Source organism: Spermophilus citellus, assembly GCF_964194105.1.
Source record: "Spermophilus citellus genome assembly, chromosome: 15".
In the NCBI taxonomy this organism is placed as follows: Eukaryota; Metazoa; Chordata; class Mammalia; order Rodentia; family Sciuridae; genus Spermophilus; species Spermophilus citellus.
The window spans coordinates 70,951,094-70,971,456 of record NC_138195.1 but is presented as its reverse complement, the minus strand read 5'-3'; the positions used below and the strand labels follow the sequence as shown (position 1 = coordinate 70,971,456).

The following is a 20,363-nucleotide window of genomic DNA, read 5'->3' as shown; positions in this document are numbered from 1 at the left end:
GTTTTTATCTTGTTTTTAAAGAATAAAGGAACAAGCTAACAAGGGAGACAGCTACTTTGTTAGCTTCTTGGCCTCTCTCATGGCTTTGCATCCCCAGGGTTCCAGCTACACAAGAGAAAGAATACAGAAAAACGTAAACACTTAAAGAAATATATCTAGAGGGCTGGCATCATGCTGCTTTCAAAGAGTTGAGAGAGCTCTACTCAATGCTTTATTTATCACTGCCCACGTTCTCAGGATGGAAAGTGGACACATACACAAAGGGAATGGGGTTTGGAAGAAGGATTAGACAGCATCACAATTTACTCAATTACAGAGAAAGGCTGGGCTGACAGATCCTATTAGCACCAATGTGAAGCAAAGGAGTTGCATGTTGTAATGCTACATTTTCAAAAAGTAATGAGTACTTTCATGTGCCCTTGCAAGGCCTTTGCCCTCCATAACAGATATGAATAAAAGCTATGAAAACAGTAGATGTGGTTTCTTTGGCTTCACATTTTAGGAGTAAAAGAAAACTGTATTTGCTTTGAACATCCTTAAAGTAAAAGTTTATACTTAATACCAAGAGATGAGAAGATTATTCTGATACTAAGAAAATTGACTTTCTTCACTAGGATGCACTGCTTTACTCCCCTCCCTCCCCCTATTCCTGAAAATGAAATGGAAAAGCAGGTGTACAAAATGACTTGGAAACACAGGGAGTCACATCTCCCAACTTTCTCCTTCATTTCCTTTTCTGGTAATATCTGTCAGGTTTTTGGAATTACTATTATGGTGGTTTTATAATACAAATCAGGAAATTTTCTCTCCTGCTCTATTTTTCAGAAAAGGTTTTTCTATAAAGATTGTTATTATTTCTTCCTTAAATGTCAGTTGAAATCACCAGTGAAGCCACATGAGCATTTTGATAATTAATTCAATGTAATAGATACAGGGCTACTCAAATTTTGTATCATATTGTGTTAGTTTTAGGTTGTATTTTCAAGGAGTTTGTCTATTTCATCTCAGTTGTCATATTTCTGGCATAGTTGTTTGTAATATCCTGTTATTATTCTTTTAATATATGTAAGAACTCTAGTGATTAACTTTTCTTTTAGCTCCTCCAATATTTTATAGTTCTTCACTGTTGTTTCTTAACAACAATGGCAAAACTCCACTTTAGAATAACATATGGAAACTAGAAATTAGTTTAAAACAATACTAAATTGTTAGAACATAACTGAACTTTTTATAATCAATGGTGGGAGAATTCCTGAAATCCCATTAGAAACACCTGTAAAATAATCTCAAGAGACTGGCTCACATGATACAAACCTTACTTATATCAACACTAGGTATAAGGTGGCCTTAATTTTTTTTTTTGTCTATATAATATGACTACTGTGGAGTGGGGGGAGATGGCAAATGGCACTTCCTTATTGTCATACCCGATAAAGAAAAGGAGAAGTTTAAACAGCTTATATATTATGTCCTTCTTAAAAAAAAAAATCAGCAATGGGGTAATCAAGTTCAGGGCAGTCCTGGACAGCTGCCCTGTGACCCATTTCTATTGACCCCTGCTATTCATCACTCTTCCCTAAGATTGAGAGGGCAAGCTCCTAGGGAGTGACCACCACAATAGACAGACACAAGCCAACAGTAATCTGGTTCGAGCAAAAAACCAGATGGCACTGCAATAAATTTACAAATCTGCATTCATGGGGCTGTTAAAACACCCAGAAGCTAAAAGACTCTGAGGGCCCCTGGAGGATCTCCTACTTCCCTGTTTCTAAAGGCCATTTCTCTTTCCAAGAACATTGAGTTCATGCTCTTCACAAAGAGAATAGAGATAAAACCCTTGACAAAGAAGGGAGGGCGAAAAGCCTCATGACCTAATTAATCTCCTGAGCTTGGATCTCAACACTGAATGACAGATATTAGAAAAATCATTTTGGAGCACTAGAGGGAAAAAAAAGGGCTGTTAAATTAAAGTGGCGGGGATGAAGAGAACCTTCTAAAACAGCAATAGAAAAAACAACACTAAATCTCTTTCATATACTACATAGAACAGATCTTGCTAGTAGAAAATGATTCAATAATGTATGCATTTATTTTTAAAATGAATCAGATTAGTCCCATGTGTGACCTGCTGGTCCATCTGTATGTGCTGGACTTAATAGGCACGATTCTCTCTCTTGCTTCAGTTTGAAGTATGAGAGAGATAAATTTAGTTTAATTTTCAACAGATCAGCCTATCCATTTTCCAAATGGACCATCTGGATCAGCCTATTAAAATTAATTTATAACTTTGCAGAGTGAAAATTCGTTTGTTAGCTTAAATAAAGTTGCCAAAACTTTTTGTCGTGTCATTGTTTTCTGATGGTTGTTCCTGTATAGTGGGCAGTGTTCCCACCTCCCAATTTACTTTATTCAATACTGTTCTATTGACTTAAATAAATTCCAAATAGTTAAAACTGTAACTGTATCAACATCAATTACTGATCATTTGGTTTGTTTGTTTACAAAGCTTCCTGAACTGACTCAATTCCATGTAAAACAATTATTTTATAAAGAAGGAAAAAGTGCCTGCTCAAAAAAAAAAAAAAGTTAACATATAGCAAATAAAAAATGACTGTGTCTTGATTCTAATATGTTCCCTCTAAATTAACACTATGAAAAAACAGCAGTCAGAAAGCAGAAGTAGAAACACTCTACCATCAGTGAGGTCTGAGTTTCAAATCACTGACTCACAACAGTCATTTAACCTTGCCAAGGTTCCATTTTCCTCGTCTATAAACTGGAAATCACATCATATCCAACAACTTTACAGGGTTACTATGAGAATTAGGTAAGTATCATGTTTGTTGTGGGTGCTCAACAAATATTAGGTGTCTTCCCCTCTGTCCTATAATGCCTTAAATGCAAGTACCTTAAAATTATTTTTATTATTGTTGGTCCTCATCTTATCCAATTTTATATAAAAAATAGATGGCATTTTTATTTTTTGGCAATACTTAAAGAACTTGTTTTTGTTTTCAATTAGTGAGGACGATGTTAGAGGTTGCTATAGGTAGTGAGAAGGAAATTTTCTTTTGGCCAGTATTTTAGACATTTTATTTTTTAAAGAAAGAGCACCACAGAATTGAACATTCACAAGTAAAACATACTACCTTTTGGAGGTAGGGACACAGCAGTGAACAAAAAAATTTTCAAAGAAATCATCGATAGTGGCCTTTACTTCTAGAAAAAGCAAACAATATATTGCTCAAGCTAACTTAATTACAAGCAGATCTATTTTGGTAATTAACTTTAAAAAAGTATTAAAATCTTAACAGGAAAATAAGATTTAGAGTCAATTATTCTACCGTCTGTACTTAAGAAGTGCTTAATTTTTCCTGAACAGGACTCCGTTTCTTTGATTTTAACATTAACTACATATAACCAACTGACTATCTTTTACTTTTGCACTTAGGATTTTTTTAAGTGATTGTACATAATATTACCTGACAGATGGCTATGGCCAGATCAAATTCAGAGTATAAGACTCTTAACTTAAGCTCCAATGTTTAAAGAACGGCAAATCAAGGACTTCCTGTCTGCTGATAGCTTTTGATTTTTTAAGTAAGACTGAATTTCATACCTGTCTAAGTGAATTCTTCTCTGGTATTATCTTCCTAGGGGGTTCACCATTATTACAGTCTTCTCTCTCTGAGGAATTCTGTGAAAGAAAGTAAGCTTTAATTCAGTTCTCATTATTTTCAATCTTATTCTGTGGAAGTAAACTGAATTACATTTCTAATTCTGTAAGCTAGAATGTCATGTATATTTTATGCATTTATTCATTTTAAGATTTATATACATATAGACATACATATATGTATAGGAAAATACATGCCCATGTATATAAAAAAATGTAAGCAGGAATCTGGGTAGAAAATATTTCATCTATGTTTAAGCATTGCCCAGAAGATCACATCAATTGGAAGTCCAGTTTAATCATCCTTTGACACAAGTTGACACTGGACACAAAGAAGTTCCAGTCCACACTTAGTTGATAACAAGTTAAACCACAATAATTAACACTCTTTTAAATAACTAGTTCCCAGCTATTGTATATGTTTGGTTAGTACAAATCTCCAAGTATGGATCCCAAAAAACAGTTTTTTCTTCTGCTTCTTCTCATATTTGCTTATTGTCAATTAAGTAGCACAACTCTTAACACAAAACAATATTTAGTCAGTGGTTTAGGATTAGAGTCCTTTCTTGACACTCTCACCTCAAATAGTAGTTACGAATCTAAAATGTCAATCAGATTTGTATAACTAAGTAGGGTGAAATAATAGTCCCAAGTAAAAAAATGAGTCCAAAAAGTGCTAAAAATCTGCTAATTGACATAATGTAAACCACTATCTCAAGGTAAATTCAAGAAAAACAAATTATTTATTACTTGAATTCTATTTTCTGCAACTACATTTGCAACATTAATATTTTAAAACTTGAAGTTAATGTATTTATTATATTACATATAGTTGTCACATTCTGACTGGGGAGTTAGCTTATTTTTAGGTCCAGAAATTATACAACCCATAAGTATTTACCTGAAAATTTTCATGCATGTATGAAATAATAATTATTATATAATCATTACTGCGTCTTAAACCTACATATAAGTTATACTTTTTTGCTTGTATCAGATATTACACTTTTTTTAAAAAATAGTTTTAGTTATAGATGGATACAATACCTTTATTGTATTTATTTATTTGGTGCTGAGGATCGAACCCAGTGCCTCACTCGTGCTAGATGAGTGTTCTACCACTGACATTGTGTTCATCTACAACTAAAAAATATTTTTAAAAAGCTCCATCCCCAGATATTACACTTTTAAAGGTAGTAAAAGATGAAAAATGCACTGTTACCTAAGGCTCTCTCAGAAACTTCACTACTGTGGCTAACATCTGTGTGCTTTGTTCATTGCCTTTAGTTGGCATGACAGATCAGAACCCCAAAGTATTTCTTTTGGGCAGAAATCTTTATAAGATTTAACTTGATGATTAAGAGATGCTAAAATTAAGACAAAGAAGAAAAATAGGCTATAAGCAAAGGATCAAAGAAGCAAGAACTTCAGAGTTCTAAATTATTACCCTCCTCATTTTAGAAAAGAAAGAAAAGGAATGAGAACTTTTGCCAAAAATTGGGGAAAGGTCCGGGGATAGTGCTACACACCTATAATCTCAGTAACTTTGGAGGCTGAGGTAAGAGATCTCAAGTACAAGGACAGCCTCAGCAACTGAGAAAGGCCCTAAGCAACTTAGTGAGACTGTGTCACTGGGGATGGGGGTGTGGATCTGTGGTAAAGCACTTCTGGGTTCAAACCCTAATACCAAAATAAAAGGGGAGCGGGGGAGATAGTTGAGTTAATAACAATAAAGCATGACAAATGAGGAAACTAGGTTGTAGTGTTAAAAATAACTCTTAGCCAAGAGGAAAAAGAAAACTCACAAACATTGTGACAGTTTTTTTTAGACAGATTAACCAACTTTTTTCTACCATCATGAAAAATTAAACAAAAAAATCCAAAGCTGTTGTTACATAAGACAGGCAGGGATGTTAAACTAGGCACCAGGGGCAAGGAATAGATATCCTTCTAATACTGAAGAGGAAATGCTGAATGCCAGTGAAAACGGGTAAAGAATTCTAGTCTTAAGAGTAGTGGGAATGATGAAATAGTCATCGTACCAAAGTGGTTGCCTGGGTGGCCCTCAGAGGCTCTCCAACATCACTCAGGAGACCTCAGCAATACAATGATTGCATTCTTATCTATGAGGAAACCCAATAAGAAATGTGCTTAATTGCTCTGGATCAACAAGCTCAATTATATCCAATAAATTCTATTTAAGGATAACTAGATGGTGCAGGCAAGAATCATCATTGTTGAATGTGATGTTGCACATCTGTGAGCCCAGCAACTTGGGAGGCTGAGGTAGGAGTATCACAAGTTCTAGGTGATTGTGGGCAACTTGGTGAGACCCTGTCTCAAAATGAAATTAAGGGTCTGGGTTTGTGGCTCATTGGTAGAACACTTGCCTAGCATGTGCGAGGCACTGGGTTCAAAAGGAAGAAAGAAAAGAAAGTTATTTTGCTCATCTACAACTAAAAAATATTTTTAAAAAGATGAAATTAAGTTGGGCACAGTGGCACATGTCTGTAATCCTAACAGCTCAGAGGCTGAGGCAGGAGAATCATGAGTTCAAAGCCAGCCTCAGTAAAAAGCAAGGTGCTAAGCAACTCAGTGATACCCTGTCTCTAAATAAAATACAAAAAAGGGGCTGGGGATGTGGCTCAGTGGTCAAGTGCTCCTGAGTTCAATCCCTGGTGCCAAAAAAAAAAAAAAGAAAAAAAGAAATTAAAAGGGCTGGGGATTGGGCTGGGGTTGTAGCTCAATGGTAGAGAGCTTGCCTCGAATGTAGAAGGCACTAGGTTCGATCCTCAGCACCACATTAAAAAAATAAATAAATAAAGGTGTTGTGTACATTTACAACTTAAAAAAAAAAAAAAGAGGCTGGGGGTGTAACTCAGTGGCAGAACATTTTCCTAGCATGCCCAAGGCCCTGGATTCAATCCCTAGTACTAAAAAGGGCCAGGGCCAGGTGGGATCATCATCATCATCAAGAGATGCAGAAGTCAGCAAGTGAAAATCTGATAAGTTAGCAGGACTGTTGCATTATCTCAAAATATTTCTCTGTAAGATACTTAATATTCACAAAGGTTAAAACAGTAACCTTATAGTGGAAAAATCTTGCAGACACCCCTTAACATTATGTGCCTCTTAAATGATATACTGAGAATAACATATCATTACTTTTGAGATACCCCTTGTCAAAACTACAAAACCTAAATTTACTCATAAGAAAACATCAGACTAACCCAAACTGAAGGCCATCCTACAAAATTATCAATCTACTCTGAACAAAAAATGTCAAGGTCATAAGATACAAAGAAAAAGTAACTGTTCAGATTACAAGAAACCATGACACATGATGACTAATGTTAATTGTGATTTGAGTTTTTCTCTACAAAAAAGAACATTATTGGGATAATTAGAAAAATGTGAATAAGGTGTATAAATGTGCTAATAACATTAAATCTGTCAATATTAAATTTCAAATTGTTTTCCCACTTTTTTTTTAAGTTTTGGGTGGACACAATATCTTTATTTTTATATTTATGTGGTGCTGAGGATCGAACCCAGTGCCTCATGAATGCTAGGTGAGCACTCTACTACTTAGCCACAGTCGCAGCCCCTTCCCGCTTCTTCTTAAAAAAATATCCTTATTTATTTTTATGTGGTGCTAAGAAGGACCAAACCCAGTGCCTCATATGAGCTAGACAAGCGCTGCTTTCCCACTTCTAAAAATATACATAGGAGCCGGCACAAGCCTATAATCCCAGCTACTAGAGAAACTGAGGCAGGAGGATCACAAGTTCAAGGTCAGTCTGAGTGAGTCAGCAAGACCCTGTCTAAAAATAAGATTAAAAAAAAAAAAAGGTTGGAGATGATCTCAGTGTAGAGCATGCCTGGGTTCAATTTCTAGTACTGGAGGGAAATTTACAAATAGGAAAATTCACTTTTTGATGTATGATTCTGTGAATTTTGACACAAGCATAAAGTTGTCTATACCATACTTAAACTATGAACGAATTTTATCAGTATAAAGGCTCCTGCCTTTATACTGAACCCATTTCCCACTGAAAACCACTTTTTTTTTTTTAATCTCCTTAATTTGGCCTTTTCCAGAATGTCATACAGTGTATAACCTGTTGAAACTGGGTTTTTTTTTCTTTTCTTTCCCTTTTTTTTCCTTTTACTTACTACAAAATATTGGAGATCTAGTTATGTTGTTACATAAATTAGTATTTCTTTCCCTTTTATTGCCAGGTAATATTCCACTGCATTTGATTTCCTGATTTTGATAATTTGTAGTACAGTTCTTTAAAACTATGTCCTTGTTTTTAAAAAACATGCATTAAAACATTTAGGGGTAGAGAAATATTATGTCTGTTAACTCTCAAAAGGTTCAAAAATTATAAGTAAATGGATATATGTGAGATATGCAATTGTGATAATGTGTTGCCATTAGGTGAATTGGTAAAGGATATAAGGGGATTCTTTTTTTACTATTCTTTCGCTTTTCTATAAATCTGAAATTATCTCAAAATAAAAATTAAATTAAATAGGTTGAATCTAGAATAAAATATGTGAAGAAACAGGAGGGAGTAGTTAGAAAAGTGAAAAATAAATTTTAGGGGGAAATAAAATTTTATTAAATTAAAACTAACTCAGAAAACTTGACCGCTGAGAAAAACTCATTTCCAATACTTGTAGTGTTTCATAATAGGAAATAATTTGCAGAAAGTGGTGGTAGTTCTGGAGTAACAACATTCTATAAACAGCACCAGTATATTAAAATATTTCTGAAAAAGATTCTCTTAACTTGTTACTTTTTATATTAATTCAAATTTGTTGTTGTTTGTTTTTTGGTACTGAAAATTGAACCCTGGAGCACTTTACTACTGAGCTATAACCCTTTTTTTACTAAATTGCTGGGGCTGATCTCGAACTTTTTTGTTGTTGTAGATGGACACAATACCTTTGTTTATTTTTATGTGGTGCCAGGATAGAACCCAGTGCCTCATGCATGCTAGGCAAGTGCTCTACCACTGAGCCACAATTCCAGCCCCATCAAACTTTTTTTTTAAACATTTATTTAGTTGTATATGAACACACAGTATCTTTATTTATTTTTATGTGGTGCTGAGGGTTGAACCCAGCACCTCATCCATGTGAGGAAAGCACTTCACCACTGTGCTACAGCCTCAGCCCCAAGATCTTGAACTTGTGATCCTCCTGCCTCAAGACTCCTGAGTCTCTGGGATTATAGATATATGCCAACATTTCCAGCTCAATAGTTTTTTTTTTTTTAGTCTAGTTTACTAATTTAGAATTAAAAGAGGCAGAATAAAAGTCTCACTGGCACCTGTGAATCTAATTTCAAATTGGAAGCTTTCAGGTTGTAACACTGGCAGACATGGGAACAGAGGTTTAGATAGAGTAATTAAGAAAATGAAATACTCATGCATAAGATCTCAGGGATGTATTTTGGATGAAATATTCTCAGAAGTTAGCCTGGAATGAATTAAGAAAAAGTAATTGCATTTTAAAAGTATTCAGATAAAAATTTCAAAATCAACTATTTCAAAATCAACACATCCAAATTTAAAGCATTCTTTTGCCATTCTCACCTACTTCTAGGTCAGCTCCTTTTCTTCAGGCTTTTGTTTTTATTCCAGACTTTAAAGTTTTCAGAGTTGGTTTTTAATCAATCTCTTTTTCTTTGAACATTATTCTAACCAATTTCCAGTCTATAAATTTTCCTTTTAATCATCTATTTTGATATATCTGACCCTAATTTTACATTTCCACTGCTTCCCCTCTTGTCTAGACCCCCAATACCTCTTACCAATGCTATTGGTATTACAACCTTTTGACATTTTTGCCTAAATCTATATCTGTCATAATCTAAACACTACTGCCAGAATTGTCATTCTAAAAAGGTTACTTCATAATGCACCAATAAAAAAAATACAGAAAAAAAAAAGGTTACTTTCCTGCTCCAAAACCTTTTTCAGCTTCCTGACATCTACAGGACAAACCCAAACAACAATTACTACTAGTACTACCTACTACTTTTTTGTGCTGGGAATGGAACCAAGCTTCTCATGCAGTATAACATTCATAATCTAGAGAAACCTAACTCTGCATCAAAGTGTCTGCACCATTTACATGACATTCAGCATCATTCACCCAAAAAAGAAGAGCAATTTTCTTATCCTTGTACTTTTGCTAATTCTGTTCCCTTCAGCCTTATTTCCCAACCTCTTCACCTACTAAAATTCTGGTTCAAGTCAACTAAAATGAGACCTGTTCTGAGAAGCCTATGCTTCCTCCCCATCCCCACCCTCAACCCCTATTTGGAATTTATCTGAATTAACACTTTATTTTTGCACTTACTCTTTGTATATATCTATCTTTATGTCATACCTTTACATGAACATGTTTTCTACCCCCATCCTGCAGTTCCTTCAAGGGAGGGAGAGTTTCTTTTTCACTGTCATAGCCCAGTAGCTCAAAACAAAATTAGAGAATGTAAATTTTTAAAATGTTTGTTGGATTGAATGCTATTGCCAGATTATTTTTTCTTAAACACCACTAAATGTCATGTTGGTCTTTTTATTTTTTCCCCAGAAAATTTTTTTAGTGACTTCTTTCTTTGTTTCCATGAAATTAAATTCTTACTTCTAGGCCTGGTTTTCAGGACCTTCCAGAATTTTCTGCCACATCATACAAAGTTATTTCTCTTAACATATATTTCTGCCATAGTTAAGTCTCACAAACATGTGATAGGCTTTTGAAACTTTCAGAGGAGAAGGATCCTTAATTCTAGTCCAGTTCAATTGATGATTATTTACAATGTTAAAATGAGGTTCAACAGTCATTTTTCCTAAGAAACCAATCACTCCACCTTATTCTATTAGAAGTTCCTTAACATTTTATCTCGATTCATACAATTTGGCATTAGTTGCATACATTTTTGCAACATAACTCAACTAATTAATAAGAATGAAAACTTATTTGTAAAAGTGTTATAGCTCCCTCTTCCTGCCAATACATTACATCATTACAGACAACAGATGCTCAATAAATAATTCAAACCTTACACCCACAGTCCAGTTAACTTAAAAATGCCTTTCATAGCAGAGAAATTTCAGTGATTGCCCAATTACAGTCCTACTGTCCTACTACTTATAGTGCCAGTGTGATCATTTAAAGCAGAAGTTAGCAAGCTCTAGCCTGTGGCATATTTTTGCAAATGAAGTTTTCTTGGCACACAGCCACACCCATTCATTTACCTTTTGTCTATGGCTGCTTTCATACTACAATAGCCCAGTGCTCACAACAGATATCCTACAGTCCACTGGCTCTTTATAGAAAAAGCTTGCCAGTCCTTGATTAAGTAGGAAAAGATCTGTGGATAACCAAAGCAATCTAACTTTTCAGAATTTTGGGTGGGGGGCTTAGGGGGTTGTTTTGGGCACATAAGAAGAAATAAAGATGTGTGGATGGCAACAAAATGCAGGATAATAGCTGGGGGAGTATTCTCCAAGATCTAGTCTAATGGTTTATTTAACTATTTTCTGTTATCTATTTGAATACACAATTCCTGATAATATGGATAATTAAGATTATATAATCAAATGAAAACCTAATTTACCCAGTGATGAAAAGTCAAGCCACTCATAATGACTTATAATAATCTTGCAGTGAGCATCTTGTTCAAGGTTGGATGGTATAACAGAGTCTGAACCTGTTTAAATAGACATCTAGAAGTAACATTTTCCACCTATGCCATTCTTCACTGGGAGAATGCAAAGAATTCTGTGACTGGGATAATCTTATCATTTTAGTAAAGCAGATAATTATAACCCTGATTTTGAACCCATTTTAAAAATGGAATCAATTGCTCATCATCATATAGAATGGCAAGAAAAAAAAATCTTGGGACCAATTTCTACCAACTAGTTGCAAACACCATATAGTGAGCTTTACTGATAAGTTAATAACCAGATTAATGCTTTTCTCAACTCGTTATGAGACTTGGAGCCAATTACTGCCTCCAAATACACATGATTTGCAATATTCAAAAATAGTAACAATTATTCCTTTACAAGGTTAAAAGGTAATTTAGCTACCTGAATAAAATCATTCAAACTCTTCAATGAAAGTGGGTGTGTGTACACCGTGTGTATGTGTGTGCGCACACGCATCTAAACAATTTTAATTAATCCTTCTAGAATACAATGGGAAAATTTAGATCATTTAAGTTCAGAAGCTGACTGAAAAATCCTATTAAAGGACTAGTTTGGGGGAAAATCTAAAGTGTCCTCATAAGGTAATATTCTCTGCATGTTTTCATGCACACTACTTCTCTGGCACGTTTATCATTTGACATACTCTATTAAACCACAGCCACATCAAAGCCTCCCTATATACTGCTAAACTTCAACAGATCCACCAGTTAAAGCTTTCAAGGAGTGCTAATTTCTAGTGATATACTAATCCTTGTACAGTGCTAGGAACCAGACAGAATGGAAAGCCCTCACTGGAGCAACCAAACAGGACTTCCATTAGTACTGCTTTACTCCCTGAGACAGAAGTAAAAAACTGCCAAGTCGATTTCTCCCCCTGCTACATTGTCCAACACTAATTATAAAACACTACAGATGCAGCCTTTCTCAAAATGCAAAGGGACTGTGTATATTTGCAAAGAACAACTATTTTTTATGCTTCCAAATTCTTAATCCTGTTTGGAGCTGTCAGTGGGGGTTAATGGAAGCCTTGGATAGGAGAATTCCAATCTGGTTGGCAGATGGATAGGTTGGTTATAGCTGCATAACTATGTCTTGCCTGCAGGCACAATTCTGAACACTGTTAAAGCAATATAAAGTCTCTGTCAAGCTGAACCATTTGGATCAGTAGCAAGGAGAAATAATAATAAAAAAGAAGTTCATTTCTGGGCCTTGTGCATTTATGCTAGTATGCAGAAACTGATTAATTGTCATAGTGTGCTGGTCTTCTATACCTCAGATTTCTACTTCTAGAGTAGATTTTGCATGCTAATATAATCATTCTCCCTCTTGAGACATTAGCAAATAATCAAATGAAAAACAGGATCATAATTTACTGAGATTCGAGCAATTCTCTATGCAAATTTGACTTGTTATTGCTGCTGCCTCGTTAATCTGAATGCCTTTGACAAACTCCTTTGATTTATGAACTCGTGACAACTCCAATGTGTATATATTTTGCTAGATTGACATTATCATTAAGAGTGGGTGGACTGAGCTCACATGAATGGCTGATTTTACTCGCTGGTGTCTGCTGCTCAACAGCTGAGCATCTCCTCCTCACAAAGCCCCTGAGCGGCAGGCTCTTCCCATCTTCCCATCCATTCATCATCTCGATGTTAATTGGCCCAGGCTTTAAGCAAATTTTCAACACGATTTAAAGGCACGATGACACTGATTACTGACCCTCTGCCATACGGTGCCTATTGATTAACCTGACAGAGATGATGAGCTTGAGGGAAGCTAGGTGTGTGGGGACCTCAAGGGGAAAAATATATTGTCTATGCAGGCAAGCACTTGTCATTACCTCATGAGCCAGAATTTGCACAGCACACATTCTTAAAACACACTACTGCTTTAACACCTACAGCTAACACAGAAAGTGCTTTCTGTATTCAGAGATATTACAGATATGTCATGTCAAAGCACATGACACATTCAGTATTTAGAAGAACTCCCTAGATAGATGGCTGCCTTTCGACCAATTATGCTTGTGCTAGCTGATGTATATATTTTAGTTTAAATTAGAAGAAAGTATTATTGGGTAGCCTGGTAGCGTTATAACATATCAGAAAACAATAAGAATGGGAGAACAAATTATATTCTTGAAAATAGAGGGATGAAGAAAGGAAGGATTAAAATTATCATCCCAATACTCCTATAACAAGCTGCCATTCCACCATTAAAAGAAGAGATACTCTAAAAGAGAAAGAAAACATCAGCTGGATCTTACCAATCTTATTTTTATTCTTTTAATACTGCTACCTGATTCAACTGCTAAACTATTCCCAATACAGAAATTACCAAATAAATATTTTTAAATAAAGCAATTAATATTTTAAGTCCAACAAACATACCCCTTAAATTGTTGCTTGCCCATATTCAATAACTGTTGTACAAAACTGTTTACTTAGGGAAACTGTGCAGGATCTTCGAAGATAAGCTTCACAAAACCCAAATACTTCATTATTAAGACAAGGAAATATGAAAATTCATAATTAATAGTTACTGATCACACACATTAATAACAAATGAAACCTGCTTTAAGATATTTCTAGGTCTGTAAATTTATACAAGCAAAGTCATGCAGTACACCTCAGGAATCAGACAAAAAGCCATCTTTAAATAGGGACAGTTATTATTTAAAACAACAAAAAAAATATCCTCCCTCTGGCCACACATATCACCTTGTTTACTTACGAGTCCTGGGGGTACAGCCAATACACAATTTTATACACGGAGATTTTGAAGCAGCACTAACAGTTATTTTAAAGCTAAAATAATAGAAAACTGAACAACAGCCCAGCTGTAGTCCCTATTACAGTGACATGGGCTGTTAATGTAAGAGATCAAATGTTTTTCAAGTCAAACAGCATTGGTGACTGTTATACTGGAACATGAAGCTTACTCCCTAAAAGCCTGCCTCCTGCTCTTTTAAGATAAACAAGCTCAACTAAGCACTGAGATGCTCTGATAAGAAGGACAGAAAAGATGAACTGCACCAGGGAATGACAAGGCTAGGGAGTGACAAGGCTTGGGCATGACAAGGCAGGGGTAAAAGCAGTATTGCTTTTGTTAATTTCAAGTCATTAAAGTCTACCTGTAAGAGAAAGGTGAATTTGCAACAATAAATATAGGAATCCCACTAAAAGAGTTAAAACAGTTATCTGTGTTTTGTGAAGAGGAGAGATTGCACAGCTGTCTGAACATATTCAGCTTTGTGACTTCTTAATCAAAGATTTGAACAACAATTTAGAATGACTCTGAGTATATAAAAGTGTTCGTAATTATGTTAATATGCTCCGCATCAGAAGCAATAGTCCATTGAAACTAAAGGTTTTAGCTCTAAATACTTGATTTAAAAATAAAAAACTTCTAATGTATTCTTTCAGCTATAGTCAAACTTTTTTTTTTACATTTTATGACATGTATTATTTATTTATTTATTTTACATTTTATTCTGGCTTTACATGATGATGCAGTCACCAAACCACATCTATTTATATGAACATCAAGAATGTTTTCCCCCTTCAAGATGTCATGATTATATATTTAAGAGAGATCCTTTGATGCCACAATTTTCTTTGCTGCCCAGTCTAGAAAATATTTCATCCAGGGTTCCTGATATAGTTCTCTGTGAATTAAGAGGCAAACATTTGCTTCCACTAATAAGGACATCTGGTTATTTTTGTAACTCAAAGACATCTGCATTATGTAGATCTTTCAGATTTCTCAAAATCGGCTTGAGAACTATAGAACCCTTAGGATATGTGCCAAATTCTTTGTTTTCCCCCTAATGAATTGTTTCTCCTGTCATCATTGTTCCTGAGGGTTTTTTTTTCCCCCCTAAATGATTTTTTCACCTTAGATATCTACCTCACTTTGGTATTACCATTTTATTACAATTCAATAATATCTTGAAAGAAAATCAAGTTTCTTTAACTTGATAAGCTGTAATATCTTCTAATGTCTATCATTTCAGAATAAAAATAAAACCATTAAGTACATTTCTGAAAATCAGACTGGGCTAGGTTAAGATTTGTTGTTTAGGTTTATATTTCTATTGTAAACTGTCCCTTATTTAATCATTATTTTTTTCCTGTATTATTAACAAAGTATTATTCTAGTGTCTTGTTATTATCCTGTAGCCTTTTTCCACTAATTATAATCTTATTGTCTTTTCAGGTCTTTAATATTATTACAAATACCATTCCCTTTACTGATTCTTACAAATTTTGGGTTCCCAAGGTTGAAATACATGGCCCAATATGTCTTGAAGTGATGCTTTAATGAACACACACACACACAAATCCCAATTTTTCTGCCTAGTTTTCCTCTTAAAATACTAAGCAGACTAACTAGATAGTAAGGATTCTTGAGTTTAATTTATGACTTTTGCTTTTACTGTAAATCCTATTTTCTCATTTTCTGCTCATTTCCACTACAGAAATTAAAAAAAAAAAACAAAAAAAACCTAGAATGAGGGGAAAAAAAACTTAAAAAAAAAAAAAACCAGAAAACTAACATAACTCACTTTGACTACATTCTTCATAGATCTCTAAGTAACCATACACCAAGGTAGTACTGGCCTAAAAGATTTAAAATTTAAGTGAGAAGACTTCTATTTCCAAGGAGTCAAAGGTCATATACACAGATTCATGTCTTCAATATTTCATTTGTTAATCTTATCAAGCAACAAAATGAAAATAAGACCAAATCAGATTAACTTGGAATTTTACCAGGAACAGTTTGATAGATTTATTTGGGAAGATGGGCTAATTTTACTGCCCTGGGGATAAACAATCTTGTAGAATTTCATTGTTGTTTAAAACAATGATCTTTGATGGGTAAGAGATTTTAAAAGATTTTTCTTTTTCTCCAATTGAATGGATGTTTTCCCCTACTATAAATGGTTTCTACTTAGAGGATATGTTTTGTTTATTTGTTTGTTCAAACAAAATTATTTTTCTTAAGCCTATAGTCTCATATTAATGGAATGCTAGAGAATGGCTGTATACCTCTAATTCCCCATTTTACTAACTATGCAAAATTTTGTTTGCATTTCTGACATTCTACAATTAGATTACGCTATCATTACTTTCCAAACCATAGCTGTCTTCAATCTAAAGAATCACAAGGAATCTTCTTTCTCTGAATTATCATATAATCCACCACAATTATCAAAAGCAAGTTCTATCAGTTAGGAGGTAAAAATTCTTTGAAAATATTAATGATCCTTTGTTGATTAAAGAAAGATAAATGAGAAACATTAATTCAAATGCTTCTGAGTTATTCTGCCTTTGATCAGCACCTCAATTTTAATATGGCCCATTCAATTTAATTTAATAATCACTTTAGAACTGAAATTTAAATGTTAAAATTTATCAATGTGCCAATTTTAATCCATAATTTTTTCATAAAATCTGTTATTAGGGGGCTGGGGATGTGGCTCAAGCGGTAGCGTGCTCGCCTAGCATGCGCAAGGCACTGGGTTCGATCCTCAGCAACCACATAAAAATAGAATAAAGATGTTGTGTCCACTGAAAACTAAAAATAAATAAATAAATAAATATTAAAAAATTCTCTCTTTAAAAAAATCTGTTATTAGCTATCATCAACAGCATTTTATTGTTTTATGGGATTGAAAAATTGTTTCATTAACTTCAGAGTTTGATAATGGATGACTGGTTTGAAAGATTGCAAACATTAATTTTAATACCATAGTATTTGTTCTTGCAGTACAAAAATTGTAAATTTTGTAATAGCCAACTTTGGAATTGGTTTTCCTGCCAAAGTTCTCGCTTGTGGAAATCTTTTGCTTCTACAGGCAAAAGAAGAAATGATTGACTTCAAAATCAGTTGCCTATAACTGACAACTGTACAAAGGACAATCTGGGTAGTGGTCAGTAAAGAAAGTAGAGTCTTTTCTAAATGCCAGTGGTTCCCAACATCTCCTTTTCTTCTGTGTGGAATGAAGTCTGAGAGCACTGACTGGTGGGTCATTCGACTCACAAGGGCCTGGAAAGTTTTCACGAATAACAGAGGTCATGTAATTGCCAAAAGAGCATTAGCCACTCAATCATAATGGATAATTAAATGACCTACATGATTCCTGAAATAGCTGCTCTATATTTGGTCTATTACTTGCGTCCCTCAAGATAAGCTACTCGTCTGGTCTGCCTTGACCTGCAAAGTCCAACCTGCGCCTGAAAACTAGCTGCATGCTGCTATTGCTTTGTAACCTCCACCCCCACCCCGGTAGTCATGCCCCAGACTATGCTTTCAAGAGGACACACATAAAAAATCAATCTTGTATCCTTTCCCCTATTGTGCTCTCTGGAATACAAATCACATGACTAAAGCCAAGAAAAAAAATTAGTAAATTCCTAGTTAGATCTTTGTGAGACAGAAGAAAGAAACCAAGATCTATAGGAAAGGAAAAGTCACAATAATTTTTTAAAAGTTTTGTTCATATGACTTCAAAGAATTTTACATTTGATTATAAATCTAGTCAGGGTTCTGTGTTTTCATTTTTTGTGGGCACCAAGTCATTAAAACTTCAATTGCCTGGACTGCATTTTTGATAGTGAGGGCTATCCTGGTCTAGTTCTTCAGTCCATATACAAAGCAAACTGCCTCTCAACTAGCTGAAATATACATGGCACCAACTGTTTATATAATAGCAGTAGGAAAAGGAGCAAGACTTTCACTCCAAATTTTCATTTCTTTGAATAGTTTAGTTCAACAGTCTCACTACATTATTTGATTAGATAATACAACCAAATAGCAGCCAGCTGCATGAAATAACTAAAATGTACTAGAGAATTTGCTTCTTTAAGGGGAAAAGGTTTTTCGCCTATGGCCCTAGAGGTAACTGCTCATCCAGCAAACACTACAGAAAGAGGCAAGAGACAAGCAACCCAACACAGCCTACAATAATGGCAAGGGACGGGGATGTGAGGGACAAAGGAGTTCACATTTAGAATACCTTAGAGGTTAGTAGATTTTTCCGGTTCCACAGGAAATTAAGTAGCTTGAGGCTACCAACTACTTTGATCTCTTACTAGTACATGAATGGCTTATTAAACCTAGAACATATCTGTTTTAGTTAACTTCTGGGCAGGGAGGGGTTAGAGGGGGAGAAGAGAACAAAATGTACTTAAATGCTGAATTTTTTCTCCAGGCTGAATGCCTTTCATCCAATAAGACATTCAAAGCAGTGACCCAGCAAATGGACTGAAAAAGCAATCTTCCGTCCCAGTGCCACATTATCATTCCTATTCAGTATTCTCCATGAGATATCTCAATCAGCTGTGTGTAAGTGACAACGCAGCCCATTGCTGGGTTAATTAAACATTTGACTTTAACACCCTCCCCGTCATTAAGCAAATAAAAACAGATAATTCAAACTGCACTTCATCCTCAGGGTACACAACACACATGTCAAAATTAAGAGAGTCCAAGGCCTCTGGGGAATTCTGCTGGGGCTATAATCAGTTTAAATCTTATCTGGTTTATCAATTATTCTATTGATTAAACCAAAGCGATTATATACAACTCCTCTGCCACATGGGATTGATGTCAGCAGAGCAAGAAAATAACTCCAGGAGGTTCCAAACTGATTTAAAAAGGGACCAACAGACAGACCAATAATAGTCGATTATTACATGCCAGTGATCCATATACTGAAGAGTTGATTCTTAGTTTCAGGCGGGTGAAGTGAACTGTTTCCAATCACTATGTCCTTCCGCTATACCTTACAGTTGGCTTGAGTAAATTTATGTCATGGAAGATCAACATATTTTCTACTGATTTAAACAGAAGCTAGCATGCTCAGTAGTTGAGACATATTTTATAGATACTGACTCTTAGCTCTAACAGAGAGAAATTCAAACAGGGAAAACTAAAATCTTTTTCTTTTCTAACCTATATGCATTTGACCAGTAACACGCAGGTATAAAAGGAATATACTTGAGGGCAAATTCTCCTAAAAATAAAGCTTCATCCTGCCATTCCAGTTCTAAACCACCATACTTCTGAAAAACAGAACCTAAGAAATCACAAAAACCTTACCACAAATACAGAGTCAAGACTTCTTTTATTAATTCCAAGGGCAAACATCTTCAAAGCTATTAATAATGCTGAAAATACAGAGCTGTATCTTCAAATGAAATGTTGATATTGAAACTGTAAAATATCAAGTTTCTACCAGAAAATTTTAACCACAATTTAGATACCCTCCTGCCCAATTCATCGTGAAATATCCTTCAAGTGTCTAGAACCCTTATCACCTCAAGGCCATGCCCTTCTATATATGAGAAAAACACTAATAAAACCTACTAAGAAAAGTGGCGGGGGGGGGGGGGGGGAGCTTGAGACTACTCCACGTCTGAAATCTGTGTACTCCTAGCCATGTTCTTCAGAAAGGAAATTTGTTCACTGCTATGTTGTGCATTCAACCATAATTTAACTTATCTTCTTCAGATTTTTTTGTTTTCAGGCAGACTAAGTAAGAAACCTACATTAGCATGCTGTATTATACACTCACCACTAGAAATACTGAGGGTGCTATTTGTAATTGTATTCTTTTTAAGAGGTTTGTTCTCTGCAGCTGTTTTCTGCTTGCAGTGTATTTTGTGTAATCAGCACATCATCATAAATACATTGGCTGTTCCCCTGAGGGTAGCTGTCAGTGTTTAATTTACAGAACAACCTGGCCAATGTGAATTTTAACACTACAGCACTATGGCAAGGAGTTACCACACTCTGAGAAAAACAGGTTTCTATGAATTTTTATATCAAGAGCTAGTCCCAGGACAATTTAGGTTCTAGAAATAGACTGTTTAAAGAAGTATTTTATACCTTGTATGCAATAGACTCTTTCCCACTGACAGCCTTAGAAGAAGCCCCAAACCACA

General features: G+C 34.9%; 1 protein-coding gene across 8 annotated transcripts in view; it reads right to left on the bottom strand.

Moving 5' to 3' along the window:
* Positions 1 to 20,363, bottom strand: part of BTRC (beta-transducin repeat containing E3 ubiquitin protein ligase) — a 194,340-nt gene that overhangs the window by 80,173 nt on the left and 93,804 nt on the right. For 6 of the 8 annotated variants that reach the window (XM_081267077.1, XM_081267072.1, XM_081267073.1 and 3 more), the window contains one exon: positions 3,620 to 3,697. The exons of 1 other annotated variant lie outside the window; for it this stretch is intronic. In XM_081267077.1, the coding sequence (XP_081123203.1) occupies positions 3,620 to 3,697 (78 nt within the window). Of the gene's footprint in view, positions 1 to 3,149; positions 3,212 to 3,619; positions 3,698 to 20,363 lie in introns of those variants that run through there. One more of the 8 variants, XM_081267079.1, reaches the window with a different exon arrangement.